This window comes from Alligator sinensis, unplaced genomic scaffold (genome assembly GCF_000455745.1).
Source record: "Alligator sinensis unplaced genomic scaffold, ASM45574v1 scaffold872_3, whole genome shotgun sequence".
Lineage (NCBI taxonomy): Eukaryota > Metazoa > Chordata > Crocodylia > Alligatoridae > Alligator > Alligator sinensis.
The window spans coordinates 932,510-959,905 of record NW_005842137.1 but is presented as its reverse complement, the minus strand read 5'-3'; the positions used below and the strand labels follow the sequence as shown (position 1 = coordinate 959,905).

Below are 27,396 nucleotides of genomic sequence, written 5' to 3'. Positions count from 1 at the left end.
TCCATCTGTTTCTGGAATGCCATCCCCTTGCAAGTAACATACCCATAGGCTTCTTTTTTTTAAAAAGGGACTTTCTAATACTAGCTTTAATGGAAACAATGCTTTTCTGATCTCCTAGCATGCAGCTGTGATTGTAGCTTATTACATAAGATCTTTTAATTCAAAGAGTGCAGGAAGACAATTCTAACTATAGAAGTCTTTGAGTGGCACAGGCAGGCAAGGTTCTTTGGGTAGCAGTGACACCTTATATTAGACCAACTAAATAGTTGGACAATAGTTCTTTGCAAGCTTCTGGGTACAAACACCCTTCCTCAGGCACTGGGAGACACTGCTGCTGTTCTGAGATCTCCAAAGTAGAAAAGAAGCTAAAAATGTGACAAGAAGTCTGTGAAAATGTAAGTAGATGGAAGTTTGGAAGACAAAAGGTAAAGACAGGAGGGGAGTGGGGGGGAAGGGGAAGTGTGAAGGAATGCAGGTCTTCAGCTAAAGGCAGGTTACCTGATGTCTTAGATGTCACTCAGGTTGTAATGTGTCATAAATCCAATGTCTATATGCAGTCCATGATTTTTTGTATCCGGTAGATTTATGAAATAGAAGTTCGTAGGCTCATCTACGAAAGGTGTTTTGGAAGCATAAGCATCCTGTTCATTTAAAGGAAATTTTGTACATGCCAACTACCTGGTTTTCTAAGACTTAGAAAGGTCATACGCTCAACAAAACACACGAGGTGATACAAAGGGCTTGCCCCACATAGAATTCTATTTGCAAGTTGTATTCTTCTATATTAAAAATCCTCCCTGATAGATCAAATAATTTGTAGAAAATTTAATTACAGAAAATTCACATTGGTATCAAGTTTGCACAAAACAAGTGCAGATGCTCCCTCTGCCTGAAGAAGGGTGTTTGTACCCAAAAGCTTGCAAAGAAGGTATTTTCCAACTATTTTAGTTGGTCTAATAAAAGATATCAGGTTTATCCAAAGAACCCTCTCTGCCTACATCCTTAAACCAACATGGCTACAGTCAACACCCCTGAAACATTGGTATTAAAGTACTTATCAAACGTTGATCAAACACTACAGGAAATGATTTCATGTACCTAAACATATTTACTGTAACTGCTACACTGCAAATTAATGATTAATGTTTATTAGGACACCAGCAATCAATACTTGAGACGGATTTAGTAAAAGGTTATTACAGTTAACAACTACCACGTTGCTCCCAAAGTCAACCCTACATATGTAAGTTAGTCCTATATTTCAGGTTCAATTTTAGGAAAAACCATCTTTTCCCCAGATAAGTCTATATTTCTGAAAGGATGAAATGAAATGTGAGCATTATTGTACGATTACAACCTGACTGCCAGAAACCTGATTATAGGTCCACCCTGAATATGAATTTGAGTGAAAATTTTATATAGATCTTCTTGATGGGGAGGAGGGGCTGACTTAAAATCCAAACAACGCAGTAGTGCATTTAAAATTATTTTTCATCAGTGCCAATTAAGACAGCCATCGCACCCTTCACATGTTTTTAAGCAAGAGCAGGAGTTTGCATAAGCTTCAGACTATTTACATGCCTTCATTCCAATGAACCACGCCTTTGGTTTTTATTAAATTTTAAACTGAAAGTCTAGAAAAGGAATTTAAAAATATTATGCTCAGAGTAGGGCAGCTATTCATAACATGGTTACCCAAAGGAAGCAAGTATAGTACTAAATTTGAAACACTGAGCCATTATGATGTTAGTAAGCATAGTAAGAAATATTATGAAAACATCTGTTATAACCATAGAAATATAATGCCAAAAAGGACCATTAAATCACATACCCTGATTTCCTGTATATTAAAGTACAATGACAAGTCAAGCACCATTTAAAAATAAAACTTAAGGCCACCACCACTTGTGATCATTGGAAACCCATATGGTTTTTTCTTTCAATTAAGAGAACTTAGTAATTCTTGGGTTTATTACGGAAAGTTAAGTGTTGGATATATTCGTGCTTTAAGAATTCCCTGTTGTTTTCGCTTAGTACAGTCTTCACTCTTTGGCCTAAATGAAACTATCTAAAATGGACTGTGCAGCAAACCTAGAGGTAGCTGCAAGAGTAGCATGTAAGGATCATCCAGAAAAGGCATTCCCCTGCAATTAAATCAATACTGTAATTGAATCAATCAGACCTGATCTAGAAAGATCTCAAATAAAGATCTTAAGTACCAAAAACCTTTAATCTGTCTAGTTTGCTCCCTGTTGTTTTACAAGAAGAGAGCTACTTGATTTACTACGAATACAAAGAATCTAACAGAACTACAAGCCAGAAGCATCATCAGCTTTGATTTGGTAGTAACACTTCTGAAAGCTAAAATATAACTTTGGGACTTCAAAGTTTCTTTGATTTATTTTATTAAGAAAACAAAGTCATGCTTCTTTTAAAGAGTGTCCAAAAAGAAAGATGATCAAAGTGATGAATTGCAGTGGGATTATGGTCTCAAATTTCATGAGCCATTCACAAACCAGAAGTGCTGACTTTTGTCTGGTGCACACAACAGGTGTGTCGATAGCACTACTGCAGTGTGCTGTCTGCCCTGGCAGCCCCATTTTCAGGGAATAGAGAGATATTGGAAATGATAGCTCTTATTACACTTCAGTACTTTGCTAGCTGAGAAAACAGCATGTGCAGACATTGCAGTGTGCATACCTATAAACCAAACCAAAACCTGTTGCATCGATTTTTGCACCTAGTCTAGCACTGATAGCTAACTGAATTACTAGCACACACTTAAAGGGCAAATGGTGCCACAGTGAAATGAACTACAAACAGTTACATAAACAAGGTTAGTAAACACACAAAGTACAAGGTAAAAGCCTCACAGAAAGGAAGGAAGTCAAAAGGAAGGGGAAGGCAGGGCATGCAAACTTCAAACGGGGTCACCACAAATTTTCCAAGGACTGGCAAGTCCCACCAATTCTGTAATTTTATAGAAATCTTCCATCACCATAAGCAGCAGATACTTCAAGGCTACAGGTCATAAGACTATTTCAGTGGCAATTTAAGCAAAAAAAAAAAAAAAGGATCAGCAGAATACACAATTTTGAATGAGTCAGTTGTCATGAAATTTGTCCTACCGAAAGCAAATATCCAGCAAACAACTGTTAGCATTTTAAAAGGGATACAGTCAGCTTAGACTATTCAAAAAAAACCCTGTCTATGCATCATCCCATATTTAACAGAAAAAACTGGGGTTTTTTGCACATGACTGCACTTTAAAACAGGGAAAACAGTGAAAGTGTTCTATTCAGTCAGTTTCTCCAATTATTTACAGTGGAATTAGTAAGAAAAATGCTTTTAAAAATTAAAAAAAAAAATTGCTTGGAGAACTACCAAAAACTCATACTGGTAAAAATCCAGGTGTCTTCCCTGATGGCAATTCATTTTCTGAAGCTGACTGAATTTTAAACACAACACTATCCCAGTTATCCGATGTGCACCTGGCACTGGTGACACAGACTAAATGCTTCAATTTAATCCCTGAGTTTACTTCACATGTTTACAGTTTAATTTAATCCCTGAGTTTATTTCAAGCATCTCCCCAAAAATGTCTATATTTAATTTGTCCCCTAAACCGTCCTCCCCACAGGAGAGGAAAAAAATCCAAAGAAACCCTTTGCTAACCCTACAAGCCATACAAGTATTTGACCTTTAGATAAGAGACTCTTAAGTCAGTCTCTAAATTGTTCATGCTGTAGAGATTAATTTTCAGAAACAGAGGGATAACCCACAAAGCTGAACAGCTAGACCACTCTGGGCCATTTTTCAGGAATGTACAGCACCCAAATCAATGGTGGTTAAAGGTGTTCAGCACCGCTGTGAATGAATGCCCTGTGTTCCTCAGCCTGTCTTTCTCGCTGATCTGTCCCCATCCCCCAACCTTAGCATCAGTAAATCACAGTGGGATAAATCACCATAAGCAGCAGCAAAGGAGACCGTCTGGAAATAAGCAATTGTTGCTAGAGTGACTGATTTATAGATCTTGCTTGATTCTGCAATACGTGCATTTTTGGTGTAAAGCTCAGACTTCATGGAAAGCAGTGTCTCCTGGACCCTAAGGACAACTGCTACGTAATTCTTTGCTGAACCTCAAAACCATCCAGAAATAAGGATGAAAAGGCAGGACCTTCTGAAGTAGCATTAATCAACAGCCCCCTCATCTTCCTATTCTAAGAAAAAAAAAAGGAAAGGGTGGGTATTTTGGAACTTCTCTCTTTCGACTGCATCTCTTCAGCTTTCCGGGTCGAACAGACTGAACTCCTGGATGCTCCCTCAAACACAAGCCTTTGTTGTCCCAATAAGTCTTATCTGAAAATTCCACGGCAATAAATGTGGATTTGGACAAACTAAATTAGCAAAATTATTAAAAGCCTGAGACAGAACATCAGCTCAAGCATGATGCTACTGACTTCCACTGCCGTAAAACTTTATGGTGCCACTGCAAAAAGGGGCACAGCTTGAAGATGGCCAATTTAGCCTGAAGCTGCCAAAGCATAATGACATAGTAGGCTCAAAGAAGTCAAAATCAAGGGTCCAAATGAAAAACACTGGATTATTCCAGTAAAAAGGGCAGACTGTCACTACTCCTAATTCCTGTAGAGATCAGAACAGAGAGGGATCATTGGGAGTTTAGCCCCCTCCTAACATACTTGAATACCTATTATAAATACATATAAAAGATGGATAGTTAACCTCAACTGCTTGCCATAAAGTTCCAAACTCAAATGCTGAGGGGATGCATATCACTTAAGAAGAGGATCCCCGCATGCAGTGCTCAGAAAGCTACCAAAGGGTTTCTTTACTCAAGAAGGAAGTCTGAATACCTTTCAAATAGAATCATGTGCTCGTTAGGACAATAGATTATTCTGCTGCCCTAAAAAATTATCAACCCAGGTGAAGGAACTGAAGTCCTGAAGACAGCAAATGGCAAGGGCCTGTAGGCAGATATAAATGAGCAAAGCATCTTTATGTGACAGGAAATGGCAGGATTTCTTTACACCTTAAAAATTAAACTCTGCCTATAATCTTCAGATAGGAATGTAACACGCAGTAAAACAGTCAGAGTAAACAGGTCTCAGGTTTGAAAGGCAAGTTGTTTCTATTTTGCTCAGCACAGGAAGGTATACATTAAGAAATGCTTATTGATATACTGTGGTCTAATGAGATTTCACTATCCTAATTATAAATGTAGGAAGGTTTCTGTCTGCAACTTGCAAACAAAACATTTTAAACACCTGAGCCATAAGCAGCTTTTATTAGGTATTCCAAATTGATGCATCTGCTATTTACAATTCGAACAAGAATTACTGTGCTTCCAGGGCCAGATTGCACCAGCATTTGTGAGAGTGTTGTCAGTATATGCATTTTAGATTTCCTCACCAAATCTGGCAACATGCTAAACTGGTTTGGAACTTTTAAAAGGTGACCTTAGCTTCCAGACGGTCAAAATAGGAGCAGAAGTTTTTTGTTCATTTCCACCTTTTAAGTCACTGAGAAGGACAGAAATAGAACTCGTGTGACAACTGCAGAACTGAAATTAGAAAGACTACTAATGCCAAATGACAGCAAGTTTTGAGATACTGTGGGAGCAGACACTGAAAAGGAAGGATAAACACGGAAAGAGAAGATAAATCTGGAGACAAGTGTAGTGAAAGAGGACAAAAAGAAGAAAAGGATTTTTTTTAAAGGACTAAACTCTCTGTATATAAGATGTGCTAGATATGTTTGGAAAGTGCAGTCTGAGGTACAACGATAAATAGTAGGTGTTTTAAATGCTTCCAATAGAAAATTTAATATTGACACATTTTAATAAATAGATATAAATATTAAGTGTCATGTAGATAAACTGTGGGTCAAGAGTGTGTGTAGGGCTGACAAGGTGGGGGTAGTAGCTAGGTGAGTAGGGTACAGTTAATACGTAAATGCAAGCACTAAATTATCTCTGTCAGGGATTAGTCTCATCTTGAAATATATAATGTCTGAACAGAACCTTGGCTTGCTTTCACACCTTTGGATCGTGCCAATTTGTACCAAATTAAATTTACATTTTCTGGGGAAGTTACTCCCAGGTTCTCCTAGAGTTGCTCGCCTTATAAATTACTCTCTCTCATTCTAGGCCGCTGTTGTGGTGCCAAAACAACCCTTAAGAAAGTCTTACAGCTTTCTCTCTCACTTCAAGACTAGCAAGAAGTTCATTTGGATTCAAATGTTTGACAGGGGAACTGGATACTTAGCAAAGAATTAGGAGAACTGCTTATTTTACAGCAGTCCGCCATGAGAGAGGAGGAATCACCTTTCTAATAACAGATGCTACACATTTGTAAGCTTGGTGCAGATTCCACATGAAGGGTACAATAAGGATAAATATGAGGGGCTTGTGCCACTGACTTTCAGCCAGCTTGGAGCTCAAATAATTTGGCCAGGCTAAAAAGTTGAGGAACTGCCCAAAACAGACAACATACTAGCAGAAGTGCCAGCTATCCATGCCAAGCAGGGGATCTACCTCCTTTTGCATTGTAATGATTTTATGAATGAGGCAGTATGCAGCAAGGTAAGACTCACCTAGCCATACCTGGAACACGAGATGCCATTTTTAAGAAAAATAAACCTGTTTCCTTGTGAAATGGCTCTGAGTGCATTTACAGTAAAAAAAAAAAAATAAAAAAATTTTAAAGGATACGGTCTGTACCAGGAAACAACGTTCTTCCAGTCAACAGCTCAGCCATAATGCAGCCCACTGACCAAATATCAACTGAGCAAAACAAAACAACAACAACAACGAGTTGTAATATAGGAAAATAAAATCTCAACAGTTACTCTAACAAGTCAAAATAACTCCATATTTTAAGATCCTTATGGTATTAAAATGCAATTTGTAATATAAACCTGGGATAAGCAACAGCGTTCAGTCACCTCTTCAGCTGAAACTCAACCCCGATAGCCTGAAATAATCTGCTAATGCCAATTTAGATTTCCTCACTAGACCTAACATACAGCAGCCACAAAAGCATTAAGAAGAAATCTGCACATGGGAAATAGAAACCTGGTTAAGATAGGCAGTGTTCAGAAGAAATAAGATGCATGTTGGAAGGGGACCTGGTCACACCACACTTAAAAGGTAAAGGAAAGATATGAAATAACATGGGGTGTCGGTGCATGAATAAGAGGAGAGGAAAGAGGAGAAAACATAAATAAGAGGGATGAAATCAGGGTAGCCCAATGGTACCTATAAGAAATTATGTCCTAAAAGCAGAGGATAAGAAAAGATATTTTAACTACTTTATTTAAATAAAGCTTGCAAATGCTATTGCTAAACTCCCCAAATACAGTCCGTGAACTGTTGGATGATCACCTAATGCTACTCTCTTCCTTCCTGTAACTAGCTTTACTAGCACACAACTGTTATAATTGTCCCCATTACACAACCAACCATAAGTCAGTCCCTTTCATGAGGCCCATAGTTTAAAAATGTTTGAGAACCCCTGCATGCAATACCTGTCTGGTTGTAATGCATCCAGTTCAACATGATTTCAGGAGCCCTGTACCACCTGGTAGCCACATACCCAGTCATTTCATCATCTGTGTGCCGGGCCAAACCAAAATCCAGAATCTGCAGAACAGAAAGGACAGGCACAAATTGATGCAGCAGAAAAGTGAAACTACATACTGTTTAGAGCAAATAACTAGATAGTTCTGAGGCTGGGTGGAGGAAGAGACAGTGGAACAATTGCAAAAGCAGATTATGAAACCTGAATTTCACAACCAGTTTGAACGTACTGGAGTAGAGGAGCATGGACCTTGGGTATCAGAAAGTATCACGCGTATAGATAACTTGCCTCTCTCAGACCTGTGCTCAATTCCAAGCCAAAGCTGTCACCTCTTCATACTCATTACCACTAACTTCTCTCATCACACAAAAAAGTTAACTAGAGTTGGCACAAATCTCCTCATAGCTCCTTGAAAACAAACTGGCGAGAAACAGACTAAATCATTCTAGACAATTTTAACCTGCGCTACTAAAAAGGGCAATATGCTCCATATACATCTACATTTCCATAAGAATTTTGTTGAACCCTTTAATTCCAAGAAATAGGCACCATACTCCCCACTCAAACCAGTAGCCAAACCAACTGCATGCTGTCGTTAGGTTACCTTCAGCTCACAGTCTTCATTTACAGCTAGGTTACTAGGTTTTAAGTCCTAAAAATGGAAACAACATCAGCATCAGTCTTGTGCAATAACATTTGCTGCAACTACAGTGGAGTCTATGCATTGTTTGCATTTGCATTTTTATCAAACTGGCTTTCAATGTCAACTATGTACTGTGAGGGAAAAATCTCATCTTAGAGCCAGTTCCGGTTTTCTGTGACCTTTCCAGGCCCTCTGTATAAGCTATGACAAGCACTTTTTCAAGATCCTCTGATAAACAGATACAGTACTTTAAAATCTCAATACCTCTGTTAGGTAGCTGTATACTGCACGAATAGAGCAACTAATTTGGGGTAAAGCAACATATCCCAGGACAGAGTCAGTCAAAGCAGAGCTGGGAACAGAAACTAAGAGTCTTGACACCCATCTCCCACCTCTAACCACTAGACCACCAACTGCAATCTTCCCCCAAAACTTTCTTCTCAAGTCTACAGCTTCTGTACTATAAAGAATGAATACCAAACCCTTGAAAATGATTGATTTCAGTGCAAGTACTCACTCTGTGTATTATGTCAGCTGAATGGATATACTGTAAAACAAAAAGACAGATACTTTACATAGTACATCAGCAAACTTCCTTCATTTCCTTACTAGAGCATAACACCTTCCCTCCCAGGTCAGACTGAGTAATTTGTTTCCCTAATCCTTCTGTAGATTGCAGGTACAGGATTGTTTTATTCTCAGACCATCTCCCTGATCATTATTAGGAAGCTCTCGCCTACAGAAGCTTATGCTTCTCTGAACCAGTTAGCCTCAGAAAGCTGCTACCCTGTCCCGCCTATTACCCAAGGTGTACTTAGACAAGTAGCAGAAATTCAAGTAATAAAAAGTTTATTTGACAGTGAATAGATTGCCTCTGTCCTACATAATCTTCCAGTGTCAACCTATCCACATATATAAAAAGAATGTGGATAGGCATCTGGCTGGGGTCACCTGACCCCAGCACTCCTTCCTGCCTAGACAGGGGGTTGGACTCGATGATCTGTTGAGGTCCCTTCCCAACCCTGGCATCCATAAATTACGTGCTTTTTCCTAGTGGAGTTCCCTATCAGTATCACTATATCATGGAGACAACAGGAAAAGGACACCAGAAACAAGGTTACCCTCTTTTATATCAGGTACAAGACAAGGCAGGTGACACCTTAAAAACAAACTGGAGGAGCATAAGTTTTTGTAAGCGACAGTCTACTTCATGAGAGGTTGAAAGCTTGCCTCAGTTAGTCTCTAAGGGGCCACCCTGCCCTGCCTTCTGCCTTACTTCAGACTAACATGGCTAACTACCTCTTTCTCTGTTCCACATTAGTAGAGCTCATAAACATTTCAAAATCCATTCATCATGAAGGGTGCAATAGGCATCAAGGATTTTGCCAGAGTTGTGTGTTCAGTCTCAGATAAAACTGATGCAACTACCTTCAATCCCCGAAGAATTTGATATATGAGAAACTGTACATGGTCATCTGTGAGCTTCTGGCATTTTACAATATTGTTAAGATCTGCTCCCATGAGGTGCGTCACCAGGTACCTGGAAACAGAAGAAAAACATAAGATAGAGCCAGCCACGAGTTCCACCCTCCTTCCATGAAGGACAAAATGAGTGCTCCGATAGGACTTGGATTAAACCTGCTCCTTTTGCAGCATGGTTTAGTAGAAGAGCCCACCACAGTAGGGAATCAACACGTTTCCTTTAAAATTAAAACTGCACTTTCTTCACCATACCTGCTTGCCATAGACTCCTGAACAATGTTTAAGAAAACATTTCTGATACCTAAAAAGCAGCTCCCTTTAAGACTCCTCTTTCCTTCTACACGCAAACATATTTGTAAGAGATTCTCATTTCATTTTAAGCTTAGTAGGAGATCTTGACGCACAGTGAACACCTATTCATTTACCTTCCAAAGACTGAAACGTACAAGGATAACCTAACAACTGCACAAAAGAAAGATTAAAGGACCCAATAAGCTGTATTTCAGACGTCCATTATGATGTTTTGTAAAATGTAACTCTTAAAATTAAAGCTATGTCCTTTCAATCATAAATTCACCTCCAACTGCAGAACTGTTTAAGATTAGAGAAAGAAAAATAAGTACCTATATTAAAACACTTATTAGGCAAAGACTGAAAACATTAAATCAAGGCTACTGATTGCATCCCAAAGTTAAAATCCTTCTGCAGAGATAAGCAGTAGATAGTCAGCAATCCATACATAAATCCACAAGGAAAGGCACCATCTTGCAATCATGCTCACCCCTGTAGGGGAAACCTATTGTCAGTGTTAGCATTGTTAAAGATGGAAGAACGATAAGCTGTAGTAAATCTTTCATTCGCATTCTCATGCCTTTTTATTACACTTTAATACTGAACTTGCCATCTTTTTTCATAAGTGCAAGGAATCAAAACTAGGTTGTAAAGATTATCATGTCTACACCTTCTGAATGTGTCCACAGACAAACAAACCCCAAGAAGCCTACGGTGAAACACTATTTACAGTATATGTAGTTCAATATCGGGAAGCCTAATCTGCCCAAACACCTTCAGAAGCTGTTTATTTTTCATAAAGTGAAGTCAATTTAAACACCTAGTTAATTGCTGATTGTGATTAAAAGTGGAAAGCACCTAATTATGAATTCAATTATTCTCCAAAAAAAAAACCAGTTAAGAGAGAATATAGAGCGACCCAAGACCAGGACTTAATTAACAAAAAATTAAGAACTCAAAATATTTCAATTCATTACAATTTTGTAAAGAAGCAATGTTTCAACACTTCTAGCTCACCACGACAAGGCGGAAAGTGAAGAAAGGACAGTGAAAATACTGAACACTAAACACCGGATACAAAACAACTCCTACAGGGTCTGTTATTAAGCAATCATATTTTCACATGGGCTTTGTTGGACTCAAATGTAAGTTCCACATTACTATTCAGGACAGGTGGAATTTGATAACCTTAAGTCACGCAGCTCAACATTACAGCTTCAAAACAGACTCTGGAGGAAACGGTTATTTCATTAGATCTTTCAACAAACTTACCAAAGGTCCAAAGCAAGGTCACATGACAAAGACCGTTTTACTGCCCTTGTTTCTAGCCAACAGGGCATACCAAAAAGACAGGGAACAAATAAGATCATATCAACTGGATTATTTGTTTCATCAGAAAATGTCCCTTTTCATCTCTGCAACCCCTTCTCATTCAAAGTAAAATAAAATAAATGGAATAATTTCAGCGCATCCCCTTTCCTGCCTAAATAACAGCCTCCTCAGATGCAGATTTCTTAAAGCAGCGACTACCTCTGGGCTCCAAAGTGCTGCTAGAACAGTGGGCTTCTGCAAAAAGAGAGATGTCCATTAATCCATTACCCATGCATCAAATACTAATGACTTCCTGCTAGCTAAGAGCCAATAACCTATGACCACACATGCCTTTCACATGCCAACAGACAAGCTTAAAATGGCCCCACATAGCATGCCGAGTTTTAACAGAGAGATGGCCTACATTTGAATTAACGGAACATGCACTCTCTCTTTCTCTGTACACCACAATTGCAACACATTACTGATCTAGGTATCCACCCTTGCCTCCATTTATCAGGTTCAAAAATTCTATTTATAAAGCTTCCTATGACGGTGCCTTGCTAGATGCTGGTGAGCTCCTATAACTATCCTGCCACAGGATCCCTTACAACTTATAGCAGCTCCAGAAATACATATCTGCTGCATGGGGCTGGAATTTGGTATAAATTACAGCAGTCATAGAGTCTCTAAAATAACAAAAAATAACCCTTCTTTTATTTACTCTCCAGAGGTAGATTCCAGGCTAGGAGCCCAGGTTCACTGCTCTGCTGAAGTGAGTAAGATTCAGGCTTAATTTAGTATGAGTAAGAGTAAACGCAGATGGCAGGAACACAAAGGACATCTACAAGCACTTGGATAGATTTTTAAAACACTGCAGAAATGAAAGAGACCTATGATTCTAACAAATTGCCCACATAATCCCTCTCTTTCTACACCAGGGAGCAAGGGTGGCTAAACACTCCTACTGTAGTTCAGCAAGGAAGCAAGGAAGATGTTTGGGCCTTAGTTTTCAGGAAGGTTACCTACACATCATTGAATTCTTCCAGTGACTTGGCAGGTGTGAATACATCCAGCAAACCAATCACCTATAAAATAAAAAGGCAAAAATTAAAAAGCTGTGCAATACTTTTGTAATACCATCCAATGTACCTCATTAGTGGTTTCTTCCTGGAATGGAGGAAAAACTATTCACTCCACACTTCATTTCTAACCACATGAACAGGCTAGGGAAAAGGAAGGAAATCAGTCTTTATGCTCTTGTTTGAATGAAAACAATCTTTTCACTATAAGTAGTTGTAAGTTTCTAACATTTAAGGTTATCATTCTCACCCAAACCATTCATTTAAAGTAGCAAATACAAAAGAAAGGTGGAAAAGCCTTGCACTATTAACACAATTTTATTTTGCTACTTGATAAAAATCCTGTACATGATTCTAGATAGTCTCTTAGGGAAGAGGGAAAGCAAACAGAAACGGGCATCTAGAGATCTAACTGAAAAACAAAAGCTTTGAAAGATAACAGTTAACAAAACATACGACCAAGTTTTAAAAATGACAAAAATCTGATTAACCAATTCTAATATTAATCTTAAATTATATTGTTCCAAAATACATACATTTAAGATCTCAGAGACCAAGGTTTGAAAACTAGGGCTCAAACAATGTCAGGGGGAAAAGAAATCTCCCTTTACTTATTTTTGTTAATTCTTTTTAAGACAGTGTAAGTCAATCTCTAGCATAGTAACTTAATACCTGTGCTATTTTCTATAACAGAATATAAAGGATAATGTGAAAAGCAAGGATTTTTGTGGGTCACACTTTCATTAGACCAAATGCATGGTTGGGATAGACTTAGACAAGCTTTTGAATACAGCATATCCCAGCCATGCAGTTCGTCCAATAAAAGGTATCACCCACAAAAATCCTTGCCACTTGGGTATTTCCTAGCTTCCTTCATGGCAACATCACTCCAACACCACTATAAAAGAATCATCACATTCTGTGCTTTTGTTGAAAATTTGGAAGCAGTCTTTTTTTTTTTTTTTAAGGACAATTTAAGAGCAAGAACTTCCAAAGAGTCTTTAATCTCAGTTTACTCAACAGATCAGAATGAAGACTAAGATACTTCTATCAAACTAGAAGCTAGATGAGGGGAAAAATCAAAACTATTGAAGAAGTTTTAGTTAACACACATCTTAAATCTCCCCATCCAGTGAAAATTATGATCTAGATGGGTTCTCCACACCCCGCATTCACACACACACACACGCGCGCGCACACACCCCCCCAGTGAAGGCAGAAACGGCCAAGATAAAAATTTAAGCAGATGGTCAAAGGCACAAGTTACGAAGAACCCAGACAATGCTTTTGGCAAGGATATTAGGTTGAGAATTAACTGAACTGAATCAGCTTCCACACACCCACCCTATGCTGCATCCTAAAGATTATTTAGCTTCTGCAGTAAGTAGGTCCTGTTAAAAATTTGTTTCCTTCCTTTGTTCATATGAGCTGCAGTATTTCATATCCATGTAAAACTGCAAATTCATCCTTTGAAACACAGCAGGGAAACAACCACTGTAGTTATTTATGTGCTTGCAAGGTTTCTTCAGTAGAAGTTTCGATCTTAGATATCAATCAGTCAGATCATCGCATTACCCATTAGTTTATCATGAAAGGGCAGAGTTTGCCTTTTTTACCCCAACTCTTCTTGCCACCTTTCTCTGTTTGGCTCTACACAGTTTCAATACAGGCAGTCTTCGACTTACAAGATTTCACACTTACCACATTTATAAACTGACACCATTTCAACTTTTTGACGTCAATTTCGACTTTGACTGACCTAACACAACACCATGCCAGCGAACAAGTTCGCTGCGTCACCAATCTCCCCGGAGAGTATCTGTCCAAACTTCCTTTAAGAAAGCAGCCAAGACTCCTGAGAAGACTCCAGCCAAGAGCCCTTCAAAAAGTCCCATAAAGTCACCTCAAAGAAGTCCTTCCAAATCAATGCAATTGCTATTTACAATATAAATGCATTAATGTAGCTATACTACTCATCTATAATTGATTGAGTACCAAATTCTGGGTTATTTTTCATAAAAATAGGGTATTGGGCCTTGGTTCAGGAACCAGTCCCCCATTTATAACATTGCTTCCTATGGGAAAAGTCAGTTCTGAGTTGCAACGTTTCGACTTAAGATGCAGCTTTCAGGAACCAATTGTGTCGTAAGTCCAAGGACTGCCTGTACATCAAGGCTACCCAAACCTTTCCCTTCATGAGAGAACCTGCAATATTTACACGCTTCTGGCACAGTGCATCACTGACTCAGTTCTGAAGTGTCATTACTATGTTCAGAGACCTAACTAGGACTGAGGACTGTCAGTACAGAGGCTGGTCAAGCTATATTCAACATGAAAGAACAGAGTACAGTTCACCCAAGTACTCCAATACCATTTAGTTTCCTGCGCTGAAGCATTTCACATCAGCTGAAAGGGACGCTAAGTAGAAGCAGCATTTCATGCAAAGGATACAGCAGAAGACTCTAGTGCATGAGAACAAACAAATCTTTAGAAATGCATTATGATCCTGCAATCCCGCTTCCATGCGTGTCATGGTTGATAGACAGGATGAGATTTAAAGCAAAGGAACTTCATATGACAACCAACAACTTGTCAAATTAAATACTAACATGAGACTCAACCACATTTCACTTTGCTAAATTCTTCAGTTTAATACAAAAACAATTACCAAAATAGTAACTTCTAAGTTCCATTATAGGACATTTAGTATTATAGAAATGCCACTTGAGGTTGAATGGCCATGCCTGAGTTGAGTTCTACGCTCAAAGAAGGAATTCAAGCACCTACTCCTGAAGAATGCAGCAGGTATTCCTCAAAATTACAGCACTTTCAGTGCAGAAGGTATCTTCTGAGAATTTATTAGTCAATATATTTAGCATTACAAGCTGGAGGCCCTTTACTAAGATGAATAACTTATTTTCTGCTCGGAGTTTACAGTCTTAATATTAAATACAAGTTCATAGGTCAGAGAAGGAAAGGTATGGGGATTTTTGATTAAAAAAAGAAGAAGAATTTGTTTGAAATGTGAATGTACAGTGCCCACAGGAGGCAGCCCACCCTCACCCTGTGCATAAATCCAGGGGGGCACATGCCCACCCCCATGCCTTCCCTGGGGGTGCATGCAGCGGCAGGGAGCTGCCCCCTGTACTCACCCCCTGACACCTCCTGGACGAGCCACCCGTGGGGTCTCACTCACCGCCCTGGCTGGGCAGTGCCTGCCCCTTCCCCACTTCCTCCTTCACCATGGGGGCCTCAATCTACACCCCCCCCCCCCCCCCCATCCCCCCTTTCCCCCCCCCCCCCCAATGCTCCTTCTTCCCCCACAGACTTACTGGCAGGAGGCTGCTCTCCAAGCTGCACACATGCTGCAACTGTGCTCACGCATACGGCATTTATCAGTGACGTCATTGGCTACACCAGCCGAAAAAAGTCGATTTCTAATAAGGTTAATTTTCCTTTTAATTGGCGCTGACCCAATATACGACCGATATATCAGTGCACCTCTAACTGAAATTTTAGAGGACAAGGATCAGAAACTGACTTGAATATGCAAGAAGGAGAAAAACTGCATGTTGATTTACAGCTAATTACAGCGATTTCAGATATTAAACAGGTAATTTTGGTTCCTTTCTATAGGCCATATTCTTCCCCACCCATTCCCAGTCTCAGCAGAACTCAGTACAAGCTTCCAAACGTACATAGCCTGCAACAATTATGGGTTAACTGAATCTCTAACTTAAGGAACAGAGGTTTCAGACAAAATCTTCAAGGCTGTAGTCACATCTAGATAATTTAATATACAGCCAAACGGCAGATTTAGAGAATTTCAAGGGTGAGCTCCAGTAAATTTTCAAATAAGCGTCTTCAATCAGCTATGAATGGCTATCTAAGACTGACTGAATATTAGCAAGTCAAAAATCATTTGAGCCTGTAGTACATCTAGTTGTTCACATAAAATTCTCACAATCTCACCTATAATAAAATACTATGATATTAAGCTTTTCATCAATATATTTTGTAGATCTCTTTCAGACGTGCAGATAAAAATGAAGGCATGTACTAAAAAGGGAAACTTCACCCAACTAAAAAAAGGAAGGAGCTCTCTGTAGCTATAAGTGCAAAGCATTGGGCATGTCTACATGTGCATTAACATGCTTTAATTAATGCGCATTAAATCTAGTACCTCCAGGCACTTTTACACATGCTCCAGGTGTAGGAGGGTGCTTTAATTAGAGCCACTCTGAGAGCGGATCTAATTAAAGTGCCACAGTATCTTGTGTTTCAGCGTCCCCGCACTTGAAAATGGTGGGAGGGGCACTTGAATGGCAGCACCCCCGCTGCCATTCTTAAGTGTGGGGACACTTGTGGGAGGCTGTGGGAGCACGGTAATTGCCACGCTCCAGAAGACTTGATTAATCGAATCTGCTCCAACACACTGTAATTACAGTACATCAGAATAGCCTACGCGCTCATGTATAGGCACCCTCTGTTGTGAGGTACTAAGAAAATGCGCATTAGAGCAGTTTTAAAGCCTATTTTAATATGCATTAACTAAATAGTTGTTTTTAAGTGATGCTTTAATGTGCATTAAAAATAGGCAAATGCACATTAAAAAGGCTAATGCACATTAAAACACACGTGTAGATGAGCCCATTATGTGCAGACCCTTCCTTCAAAATCATCTTTAATACCCCATGTTAGGTTTGCAAGAATTGACAAACCTATTGTTTAAATTAAACCTGCTCTCATTCCTTCAAATTGGTACTCTACTACATCTAAACAAGGTACCACATATGCATTCCCATTCTACACATGAGAATAAGCAACTACCTTCCATCCTTAACGAAGGAGCAATACATACTAAATGCTACAATTTCATAAACATTTCTATACTCATCTTCATCAGCCCAGCCCAAAATGGAATTCCCACTCTGAGCTAAAAACAGCTTGAGGAAAGGTTTCAGCTTTGGGAACACTCAAGCAGGTGAAAAAAGTTCAGGATAAGTCTGGGTGTAAAACAGAATCAGTTGCTAACTTTGCCCATTAGGGTAGAGCTCTGTCCTCACCACAGCATTTAGCAGGTGCTGTTGCACACTATCCTACATAGCATGTTGATGTGTCAAAAGTTCCATTTATGTCAGCAACACTAACACTGTCAAAATGATTTCTAAAACATTAGATCCTTTGGGGATACTGGCAGCTGAATGAGATGGCTGATAGCCAAATACACTACAGGCACTGGAAAGAAAAACAAGGGGCTTTCTAGTCAAAATGCCCAAGAGACTCCTTCAGTGAAATCTGTTTTGTGATGTTAATTCTTTGCCTGATAGAGACACTGAAAACAGGTTTGCTCAGCACAGTGCTGCAATTTCAGGAATTTCCTTTGTGTCAAGTTAAAGCTCGTGTTCAGAGAAGTTAAGAGTCTTTATATTAACATTCTGACAGCTGGACAGAGCGCTGGAGAGTGTTCACTCACATGACTTTTCCTGCTTCGAAAACAGCATACAATATTGATGGGGTGATACTTCAATACAGCTCTGAACTGGAACTGTTCATCCCGAAACAGGCCTTGTACCATAAGCACCATTTATTACCATGATACCACTGAGGCATTCTAAACTATCAGGAAAAAAAAACCTCTCTATTATTGGACAAAGGTAAGAAAAAAAAAAAGGAAAAGGATCCACTGGTGTGCATAATTCTGTATAAGTGAAAGTACTGAAACAAGAAGATCAACACAGATTTGAATTTAATTATTTAGGTCTAACCTCCCCAGTACAATCCTAATTTTGCTTACTTTAGAGGACTACTGCATCGTGGATTCAGAAATTACATTACATAAAATGTGGAGCATCATCCAGAGAATATTAGCACTGTAAAACCTCTGTGGTATTACCTGATCCTATCAAACCTACATAATGCAGCAAATTTGAGAAGAGGTTAGTTATATTAATTTTAATTTTGAAAAAGCGATTCACACTGAATGCCAACAGTATGCTTAACGTCATACAAGACAGCTAAAAGGTATTTCTTGAAAGGAGTTTACTGTCTCAATTCTGAGTATGGTGAGACACACAGAGCACCCCTTAACAAGAGAGATGGATTTATTATAAACTGAATAATGAATAGGGGTGCACTGATATCCGACCCCAGCTGATTTCCTGCCCCTTGGGCAGAGGGCTGGACCTGATGATATTGCAAGGTCCCTTCCAGCCCTATGATAAAAAAAATTTTTGGCTAGTATCAATGGCCAATTATTAACCAATCTGAGAGCCAATATGCAGCCCTGCAGCTTGGAGAGCAGAGTCCCACCGGTAAGTTGGGGGTATGAAGGGGTGGCAGATCGAGCCTACCACAGTGAGGGACGGAGTAGGGCTGGGGCAGGCACCGCCCAGCTGAGACAGTGCATGGGATGGAGCCACAGACGGCTTGCCCAAGAGCCACGGGTGAGGGGGAGCGGCTCCCGCCACTGCATGCACCCCCAAGAGGGGCGTGGGGGGCACATGCCCCCAGATTCGTACATGGGGTGAAGGCGGACTGCCTACTGCAGGCTCGAAGCCAGGGGCTGCACTCAGGACGGGCAGCGACAGAACTGGGAGGGTGTGGCTACTGGAGGCTGCAGCAAATGTTGGGAAGTCTGTAGCCCAACCCATAGACCCACCACTGCCCACCCCCTCCAACACTACCGCAGCACGCCCAAACCCCACCCACCTTGACTGCAGCCCCATCCCAGCCCCCACACTGGGAAGAAACTGGTGCAGCCCCTGGCCTCGTGTCCACAATGGGCAGCCTGCCTCACCCTGTACACAAATCCAGGGGGGCACATGCGACGGGATCCGCCCCGCCCCGGACAATCCGCCCACAGCTCTGCCCAGTGCCCCGCACAGGCAGCACCTGCCTCTGTGCCATTCCCTCCCTTACCACGGGGGCCTCGATCTGCCCCCACTACAACCTTTCCTCCTAACAGACTTACTGGCTGGACACTGCTCTCTAAGCTGCCCGGCTGCATTCCTAGCTGCGTGCATGCTGCAGCTGTGCACATGGCATTTATCAGCGACATTATCGGCTATTCTGGCCAAAAAAAGCCGATTGCCAATAATGTCAATTTTCCTTTTATCGGTGCTGATCTAACATGGACCAATATATCAGCGCACCTCTACAATTTACAATAAATGAATGCCAGCTGCTTAACGGGATGATTCATGCTGCGTTCCAAGAAATTTGCAAAAAGGGTGGGTGTTTGTCATGCTGGAGTGTAAAAGATTTCTGTGAAGAAGAGGGCACTGCAAGAAGGACAAAGATGAAAATGCAGAGGAAGCAATGAGGCAGAACAGACAGAATCAGACTAGAGAGAGAGAAGCAAAGAAACGAGAAAGATCTGGAAAGCCTTACAAGTATGTATGAGAAACTGAAAGTTGGTACAGTGGAAATGTAAGTCCAGTGAAGGAATTTTCATGCATGGAGAGAGACAATTTGACCCACTTTTTCATAGCTATAAAAAATACTCCGTTCTCCAAACACTATGTCTCTGGGTCTGCTGAACTTACATTTTCATGTTTCATATGTTTAAGTAGCCGTAGTTCTCGGTAGGTTCTTTTGGCATGAATGATGGACTGAAATGGTCGGGACAGCTTCTTCACAGCCACTCGCAGCCCAGTTTTTGTGTCATAGGCAGAGCTATGGTTAAAAAAGAATAGATAGAGCGTTACCAAAGGTCATTGAGAAATATTTTTCAAATCTCCCTGGTCTTGGACAAAGACACTCATATTCCATTTTCCCCAGTGAAAATAGCTAACAAGCATCTTGTGTCACTTGGTCAAAATACAGCTTTCCATAGTCTATTTTCTCAGGAAAAGTGACAACACAGGAAGAAGCTCTCTTTTGTACATAGTTGAGCAGCAGTAATGAAGCGCTCAAACCAAGTTCCCTGCTCACCACTCTGTACCTTCCCCTATGATGCATTCCTCCAAATGAAGAACATTTGATCCCCAAAACTCATTTCTACATTGTTCTTTGAAAGTGTAGCTTCCTTGTGGATAAAAGCAGTAAGCCAGATAAAAGGAAAAGAAAAAGACCCTTCTTATATTTTACTTTGTCCACTTAGCTGGCAAGTTCTTCAAGGGAAAAAAAAAGTACAGGTACTCTTCACTTAACATTGTCCCAGTTAACGTTGCTTCATTATTATGTTGCTCATCTATTAGAGAACATATTCGTTTAAAGTTGTGCAATGTTAGGTTATGTTGTTTGACCGCTGCCTGCTAGTAGGTAACTACTGTGACATAATTGGATTCGCTTAACATCGTTTCGCTTAAAGTCACGTTTTTCAAGAACATAACTATGACATTAAGCAAGGAGTAGGTGTAACAACTGTTTCTATCAGAGTCTCAACTTCAATTTCAAACTTTAGATGGTATCATTGCATACTTTGTAATAGTTGCATTTGCTTTCTTTGAGCCTCTTAAATTGGGTAAGATTTAAACATATTCTTAACATGAAAAACAGCATAAGATAAAAGGGTTTTTAAGTAACTCTCAGTTTTGCTTTTTTTCCCAGTTGTTAGTTCACATTTTTCTATTTAGCTTTTAAGGGAGCTGAAAATAATCTAGCTGTTTGCATTTCACATCCCAGTTTTCTTCCTGTTCCTTATCCAAAAAAGGTCATTGGTAGCACAACTGCATCAGTAGATGCTCTGAGCAACACAGCTCCCAGGGGACAATGCTTCTTAAAAACTATTGCAAACCAGTGAAGCCACAACTATTCTCAGCTGAACACAGTCTGTCAAATTGGAAGGCCACAGCCAATGAGTATGAAGAAGATTGCAATCACTCAGCTCAGGATATCTCAACGGTCTGTACTTGAACACAAAACTGGTCACACTACCCCTGTAGGCTGCACTTTATACTCACCCGCACTACACGGCCAAGAGAACTGCAGGAATTCCAAAAGGTCTCAATTTATTCAGTACAGTTAATTAGCATGCACACAGACTCACACAGACACCTTCACCTTCACCTTAAGTGCTTTACACTGCAGAGATATCCTACAAAGTATTATAAACATGGAGTGAGGTCACATTTGGGGCCTAAAAAACAGTGTCTCTCTAAAGATCAGGGTTTGCTGAGTAATTTTTGGCTGAAGCAGATGACTGCATAATGGTTTTACAAGTACAGAACACAGAGCTACACAACAGCTGTCAAGTTGGAAAGTGTTTTTTAAAAAAAAAAAAAATCACTAAAATTGGCATTTATCACAGCCTTAAGAGTTGTGTTAAGTTCATCTCTTAAATTTCATCTGACAAAGACTGAGGAAAAAGTGGCATGATCTAAAGCAGTTTTCAAACTCATTTAAAATAAGATAAATATAAGTTTAAAATGGGCATACCTCTGAAATAAATCACAGCTTCCAAATTCCTCAGACAGTTAGTTAGGTACTACTGTGGATAAATTTCTAGAAATTGCCTCATTACCTGACTTACCAGAACAGATCACTTCAAGGGAGGAGCAATTATAATTCAAAGCTTACACTCTCTCTCGAATCCTGAACTAAATGAAAGATTCTCTGGATGCAATTCTTCCGTTATACTGGTAGAGTCCTTTTACACTGATCCAAGTAATGTTCTCAGCACCCTGACAACATGAAGGTTTAAATAAACTGGGCATGGAGAGTTTTGCCAAACCTGGCTAAGATCTTTAATCTTTGTAGAACACTAGTTACCTTCCGTGATATTCTTTTCATTGCTTGTGGAGCAGCTACCTTTGGAGACCTGGTCCTCTGCTGACCAATTCTTTTTCATTGGATCCTCTCTGTCCTGAAGGTAGCTTGCTTGGGCACTCACTCAATCCAAGCACTTTCAAAGTCTCTCCTTACCTACACTCCAACCAGGAAACAACTGCTAACTAAAAAAAAAAAAAAAAAAATGATTCAACACCTTTTTCAGTCTCTTGCTTGTAAATTAAGACCAGCTTGCAAAGAAAAGCTACAAGTCTCCCTGCCCTGCCTATATCTTACAGCCTGAAATACCATACAATGAGATGTACACTCTTAAATGCACTTCTGAAAATTAATTGTTCAAATTCTTTGCTCTCACTTTCAAGGCTCTGCCTCATGCTTCCTAATATAGGATTTGGTCTCCTACTCTGCCCCTGCTCACATAGTTTCTGCTAATACTACCTGACTCTCTAAATTTTTCATAACCTCCTCCTCCCACTCACTATTTCACAGCTGTTTTCATACCATTCCCCATACTTGAAACACCCTTCACCAGTGAAGCAAGCAACTTCACTCTTCTGCAAAAGCTAGCTATAAACTCATTTCTTTCAACTAGACTTTAACAATTAAACATGTTTTATGTCTTCTTCTAATTTAGCCCAGAATTCATTTCAAACAAAAGTGAGGATGCGGAGTCTATCAAATTTGAAGACAATGGCAAGGTCCTGAAAAATTGTAAGAGTCTGGGCACACAAACCAATAAGTTCATGTTAAAGGGAGGCATAGGTCAAGAATACAATAAAGCACAGTTAGCACAAAATAGCTTCTAATTTTCATGGGACAGGAGCAAATACACAAAGCAGTTATGGCAGAGCAGCTGCCGTAAGCCCCTACCTTCTTTGAAGTGGAATATCTTACAGATACCAGAAGAGGGGTAATTTAAGAGAACCCAGTCACAACAAAGCAAAACTTTATTTGCCAAAAGTGGGATAGAAGGCAGGATAGGTATGCAGCTTGTAGACTAACTAAATGAGATAGAGCATGCAAGCTTTCATGATCTTGAGTTCACTTCATCAGACAGAGATGGCAATTGAGAAAATTGAGTAATACACAGAGGATCCCCTTTTTTTTAACATGAGAGAGACTTATTACACTGTGTTGTATGCCATCTTTGCCTCTTGAAATGGATGAAACTTAGTAAAGATTTATGACTAATTCGTATGAGTCTGTTTTGGATCACGATGACTCGCCTTATTTTGGAGCTGTGAAGACTAGAGAACACCTCAAGCATCCTTAATGAGGTAGTCAGATAATTGCTTGTTTTCTCTTGAGTTAACTCAACAAAATGCACTAAAATCCTACAATTTTAGTTAAAAGAAGATGCACACAGCATCCTGGTATTTTCCTCTGTACACTGGCTCCTGATGGAATATAAAGCCAGCCAAAAGGAGACGAGGTTCTTTGGGTGAATCTGATATCTTTTATTAGACCAACTTAAATAGTTGGAAAAACCATATTAAGCAATTTGTTTCCCCAACTATTTAAGTTGGTCTAATAAAAAATATCAGATTCACCCAAAGAACCTTGTCTGCCTGTGTCCTTAGACCAACACGGCTACAACCTACATAGCCAAAAGGAAGCATTTCATGGAACTTACTCTTGTTACCTCAGGTCATCTTCTTCCACATGGCATCCAGTTCACAACTACATGCATCTGGGACAATGAAACTCATGAATGCGTGAGAAAAAACCATAACAAGAACTGCCGGTGGCCTTTGGAATCTCCTCTTACAAAAGGATAAAGATGAACAGGATCCTCACTACTTCCAGCACTGAATACAGAATTCAGCCTCCTTTTCTCTCATTCAGTACTTCAGATGTAAATCACACCCACACTCACAAGCAAACCAGAAGTCCTATAAACCTGTATTTCCCAAACATTTTGGAACAACGGACCACTGTCAAGCCTGAAAATTTCTCACTAGTCAGTCCCCATACACCCTTTTGAATGAAAAGAAGAGGCCCAGTGTGAGCAAGCCACATACAGACTACCAGGGCAGTTTGGAACTGCTATGAACAAATCAGATTATTTCTCCTATTAGTTGGGACGGCAGTTTTCTTGTATTGCTAGTAGTTCTCCCCTGCCTCCCACACATGTACACAGGAGCACTTCTGCTATGCTGATGGATTTGGGAAGGTGAAGACAGATGCAAACTCAAAAACCTGCAAAAATCATTATTATTTTGAAGTATTTGGAATGGGACATTTAAGGCTTTTCACTACATTTCCCCTTAGTCTTAAGCAGTTAAAGTTCCTTAACTTAAAAAAGGGAAACTGCTACAAATTCAAAGGAAACTAAACTATCTGTATGATTAGTAATTGAGAAACAAATCTAGTTCTGACGCTTTAGTCTTCCACTCGTAACAGAAACACATCTGGATCCAGATAAAGATCTGGAACAAACTCCCAGCGGGTGTGGTACAGGCACCTACCCTGGAGATCTTCAAGAGGAGACTGGATGCACACCTTGCTGGGGTTACTTGACCCCAGCAGTCTTTCCTGCCCAGAGCAGGGGGGCTGGACCCAATGATCTCATGAGGTCCCTTCCAGCCCTAAACTACTGTGAATACTGTACTGTGTGTATCTGGATATATATGCTATATACGAGCCATGTTACAAGATTCTTGTGCATCTGCTTAAATTCCTCCTGAAACTGAACCAAGCTTTAGACATATTCTAGAACAAATTAAAACATATTTCACTGTGAAGTTCCCAAAAACATTGGGCAAAAGCCGACTACAAGAAAAAGACACTGCTTGTAAAGCCTTGCATTCATAATGCCTGTGCAACACTATGCCCATCTAGTGCAAAAACTGTTTTGAGTACTGACCGTTTCAAAGTGCTGAAACATCTGTAACACACTTTTCTTAGTTTGGAACTAATTGAAACCATGCTATCTACAATTAGTTCTCCCCCACATGGGAGGGAAATTACTAGTGTTGTAGCAGCATCAATTCCATTTTACAACCTTGCAGGAAGTTATTCAAAATCCCCTCTTCCGAACTGTCAGGGCTTTATGAGAGAGGTACTTCAGCAACCCCAGAATGAATTCATGTAGACTAAACCACAGGGTTGTGTCAAGAATATTGAAACTGTTGTACGATCAAATGAAATATGTATTCCATCCAATAGATACAACAGCAAATGATTATTTGCTGAGCGTAAGAAACATTTCTGTCTACATCAGTTTCTCAGTTCCTAAAAGTTTGAGCCTCCACCCCGTATCTCTGCATCTTAATTTCCATTTCTTAAATTAAAGCTGTCTCCTAAAAATAACTGAGATGTCTACCTGCACCATCTCCTATATAAATTATGTTATACTTTGGAAAATATGGTCTTCATGATTTGCTGATGCAATTATTTATGTTTGAAAAAGTCTTCTCCCTATGAGCCTTAATATTCCTCCTATTTAAACTCCCTCTACCCCCAGCTCCCACCCACCCATTCACACCCTCCCTGGTACATACACCTATAGCGATATATCTTAGTATATTCTGCCTATTTCACTACCTCAATTTAACACTACAGGAGAATCTCCTGGCTTTGCTGTTGTAATCTTAATTTGTTCCAATTATATCTTAAATACAACATACTTCATAGTGATGACAGATTGGAAAAGAAAATGAGCCAAGAAGGAGCAAGTCTATAGAAATAGACATGAACTTTGATTAGTAGCAAAGTCCCATCAAATTTTATAAGATAAACTACACTATTCAAACCAAGTACAGCAAAAAGCAGTGGGGACAGACCTATTTTCTCCCTTTTCTTTAGGAAAAAAATTACTGTAAGACATACAGAAAGACACAGTAGATATGTCTACTAGACTCCAGTCTGTTTGAAACTGCTTTCAATAAAAAATAGGTTCTTCTGCTACTGAAAGGCAGTTGCACAATCTTTGAAAGCTTTGACACTGCAAAACAGGAAATTCATGATGCAAATCCTTACGTTGTTAGCAGTGGAAAGAAGCATTTGGAAGCAATACTTAGAGTCTGGAAAACACAATCTGGAACAGGAGGAAGGATTTTGAAAGGGCTATTCTTAAAAATAAAGTCAGTCTATCAGGAAGCATGCTCATTTTCCCCCCATTATAATCCAAGAGGGTTGAGCACATTCAGCACCTCAGGAGGACTCATGAACTAGGGAGGTCAGGCCTCTGGTCTGCTGCAACTAAACTCAGCTTTTCAATGATAACAGTTCCAAGAGCACATTCAGTTATTCAAACTACTAACTCCTTTATACACGGCAGGGGACAAATACTCATCTCCTTGCGACACAGCAGTTTTAGGAAATAGGTGTTATTTGAATGGAACTTGCAGACAATTTTATCATTCAAATGAACACGTTGCTGTCAAAAAAACCCAGAACCAACAGACAGCTCTCTTTTTCTTTTCTTTTTTAAAAAGCTACAACGTGTAAAGATTCACAGAAGTTTAGGGCTGGAAGGGACATCACGCGATCATCAGGTCCAGCCCCTTGATCTGGCCCCTTGATCAGGAAAGACTGCTGGGGTCGTGTAACCCCAGCAAAAGAAAATCATTTCTCTTTGCGTTTGGCGACTATGGCTCTGGCATTAACCGATCGTGGATTGCGTATTTAAGATGTTGCGGCGCACAGGACGCTTTGGATAGGAACGACCCTGCCTCAGGGGTTAGACTAGACAAGTCTCCAGCCTGACTTCTACCATGAGTATTTTGCATGAATGCAGTGATAGGTGCATCCTATCCTGGCTGCACCCACCGGCCCAAGCACTGCAAGCCCCTACCAGGGCCGATCAGGTGCTGGAGCACTGCAGGCACCGAGAAACCCATTATGGTGTTACCAATATTTCTACACCTGTTGTAGCTCTGCTGCTACCTGACCCCGGCTGTTCAAACCACCAGGCTCTTGGGTGCACACTGACAGCGCTTCACAGCAGCAGGACGCTGTTGGGATTGAAGAGTGCACGGGACAGTTTGCATAGGCATGATCCTACCTCTGCAGCCCCAATGCTTCAGGCACCAAACTCCCCTTGTCCCCGCAGCCCGAGGCCTTTGGGCCCCAGCAGTCTCCCATCCAAGCGCGCGCCGGGCCCGACCCTGCTTAGCTTGGCGGGCACTCACCACACGGAGCCGTAGGCGCCGGAGCCCACCGGCGACAGGTTCTGGTAACGCTCGGGCACCTCCCACACCGTCTTGTTCAGCTCCTGTCGGTAGAACTTGGGCCGCTCCTGAGACATCGCGGC

The 27,396-nt window shown here is 40.3% G+C and overlaps 1 protein-coding gene across 6 annotated transcripts in view; it reads right to left on the bottom strand.

Moving 5' to 3' along the window:
• MAPK14 (mitogen-activated protein kinase 14) overlaps window positions 1-27,396 on the bottom strand; it is a 39,056-nt gene extending 11,660 nt beyond the window's left edge. For 3 of the 6 annotated variants that reach the window (XM_006025253.3, XM_006025254.3, XM_025206014.1), the window contains exons 1-8: window positions 27,275-27,390; window positions 19,955-20,084; window positions 12,355-12,413; window positions 9,670-9,781; window positions 8,759-8,788; window positions 8,203-8,250; window positions 7,546-7,660; window positions 6,731-6,802 (exon numbers count right to left, since the gene is read on the bottom strand). In XM_006025253.3, coding sequence (XP_006025315.1) covers window positions 6,731-6,802; window positions 7,546-7,660; window positions 8,203-8,250; window positions 8,759-8,788; window positions 9,670-9,781; window positions 12,355-12,413; window positions 19,955-20,084; window positions 27,275-27,390 — 682 coding nt within the window. Of the gene's footprint in view, window positions 1-6,730; window positions 6,803-7,545; window positions 7,661-8,202; window positions 8,251-8,758; window positions 8,789-9,669; window positions 9,782-11,286; window positions 11,565-12,354; window positions 12,414-19,954; window positions 20,085-22,121; window positions 22,304-27,274 lie in introns of those variants that run through there. The other 3 variants (XM_025206013.1, XM_014520659.2, XM_025206012.1) reach the window with 3 other exon arrangements.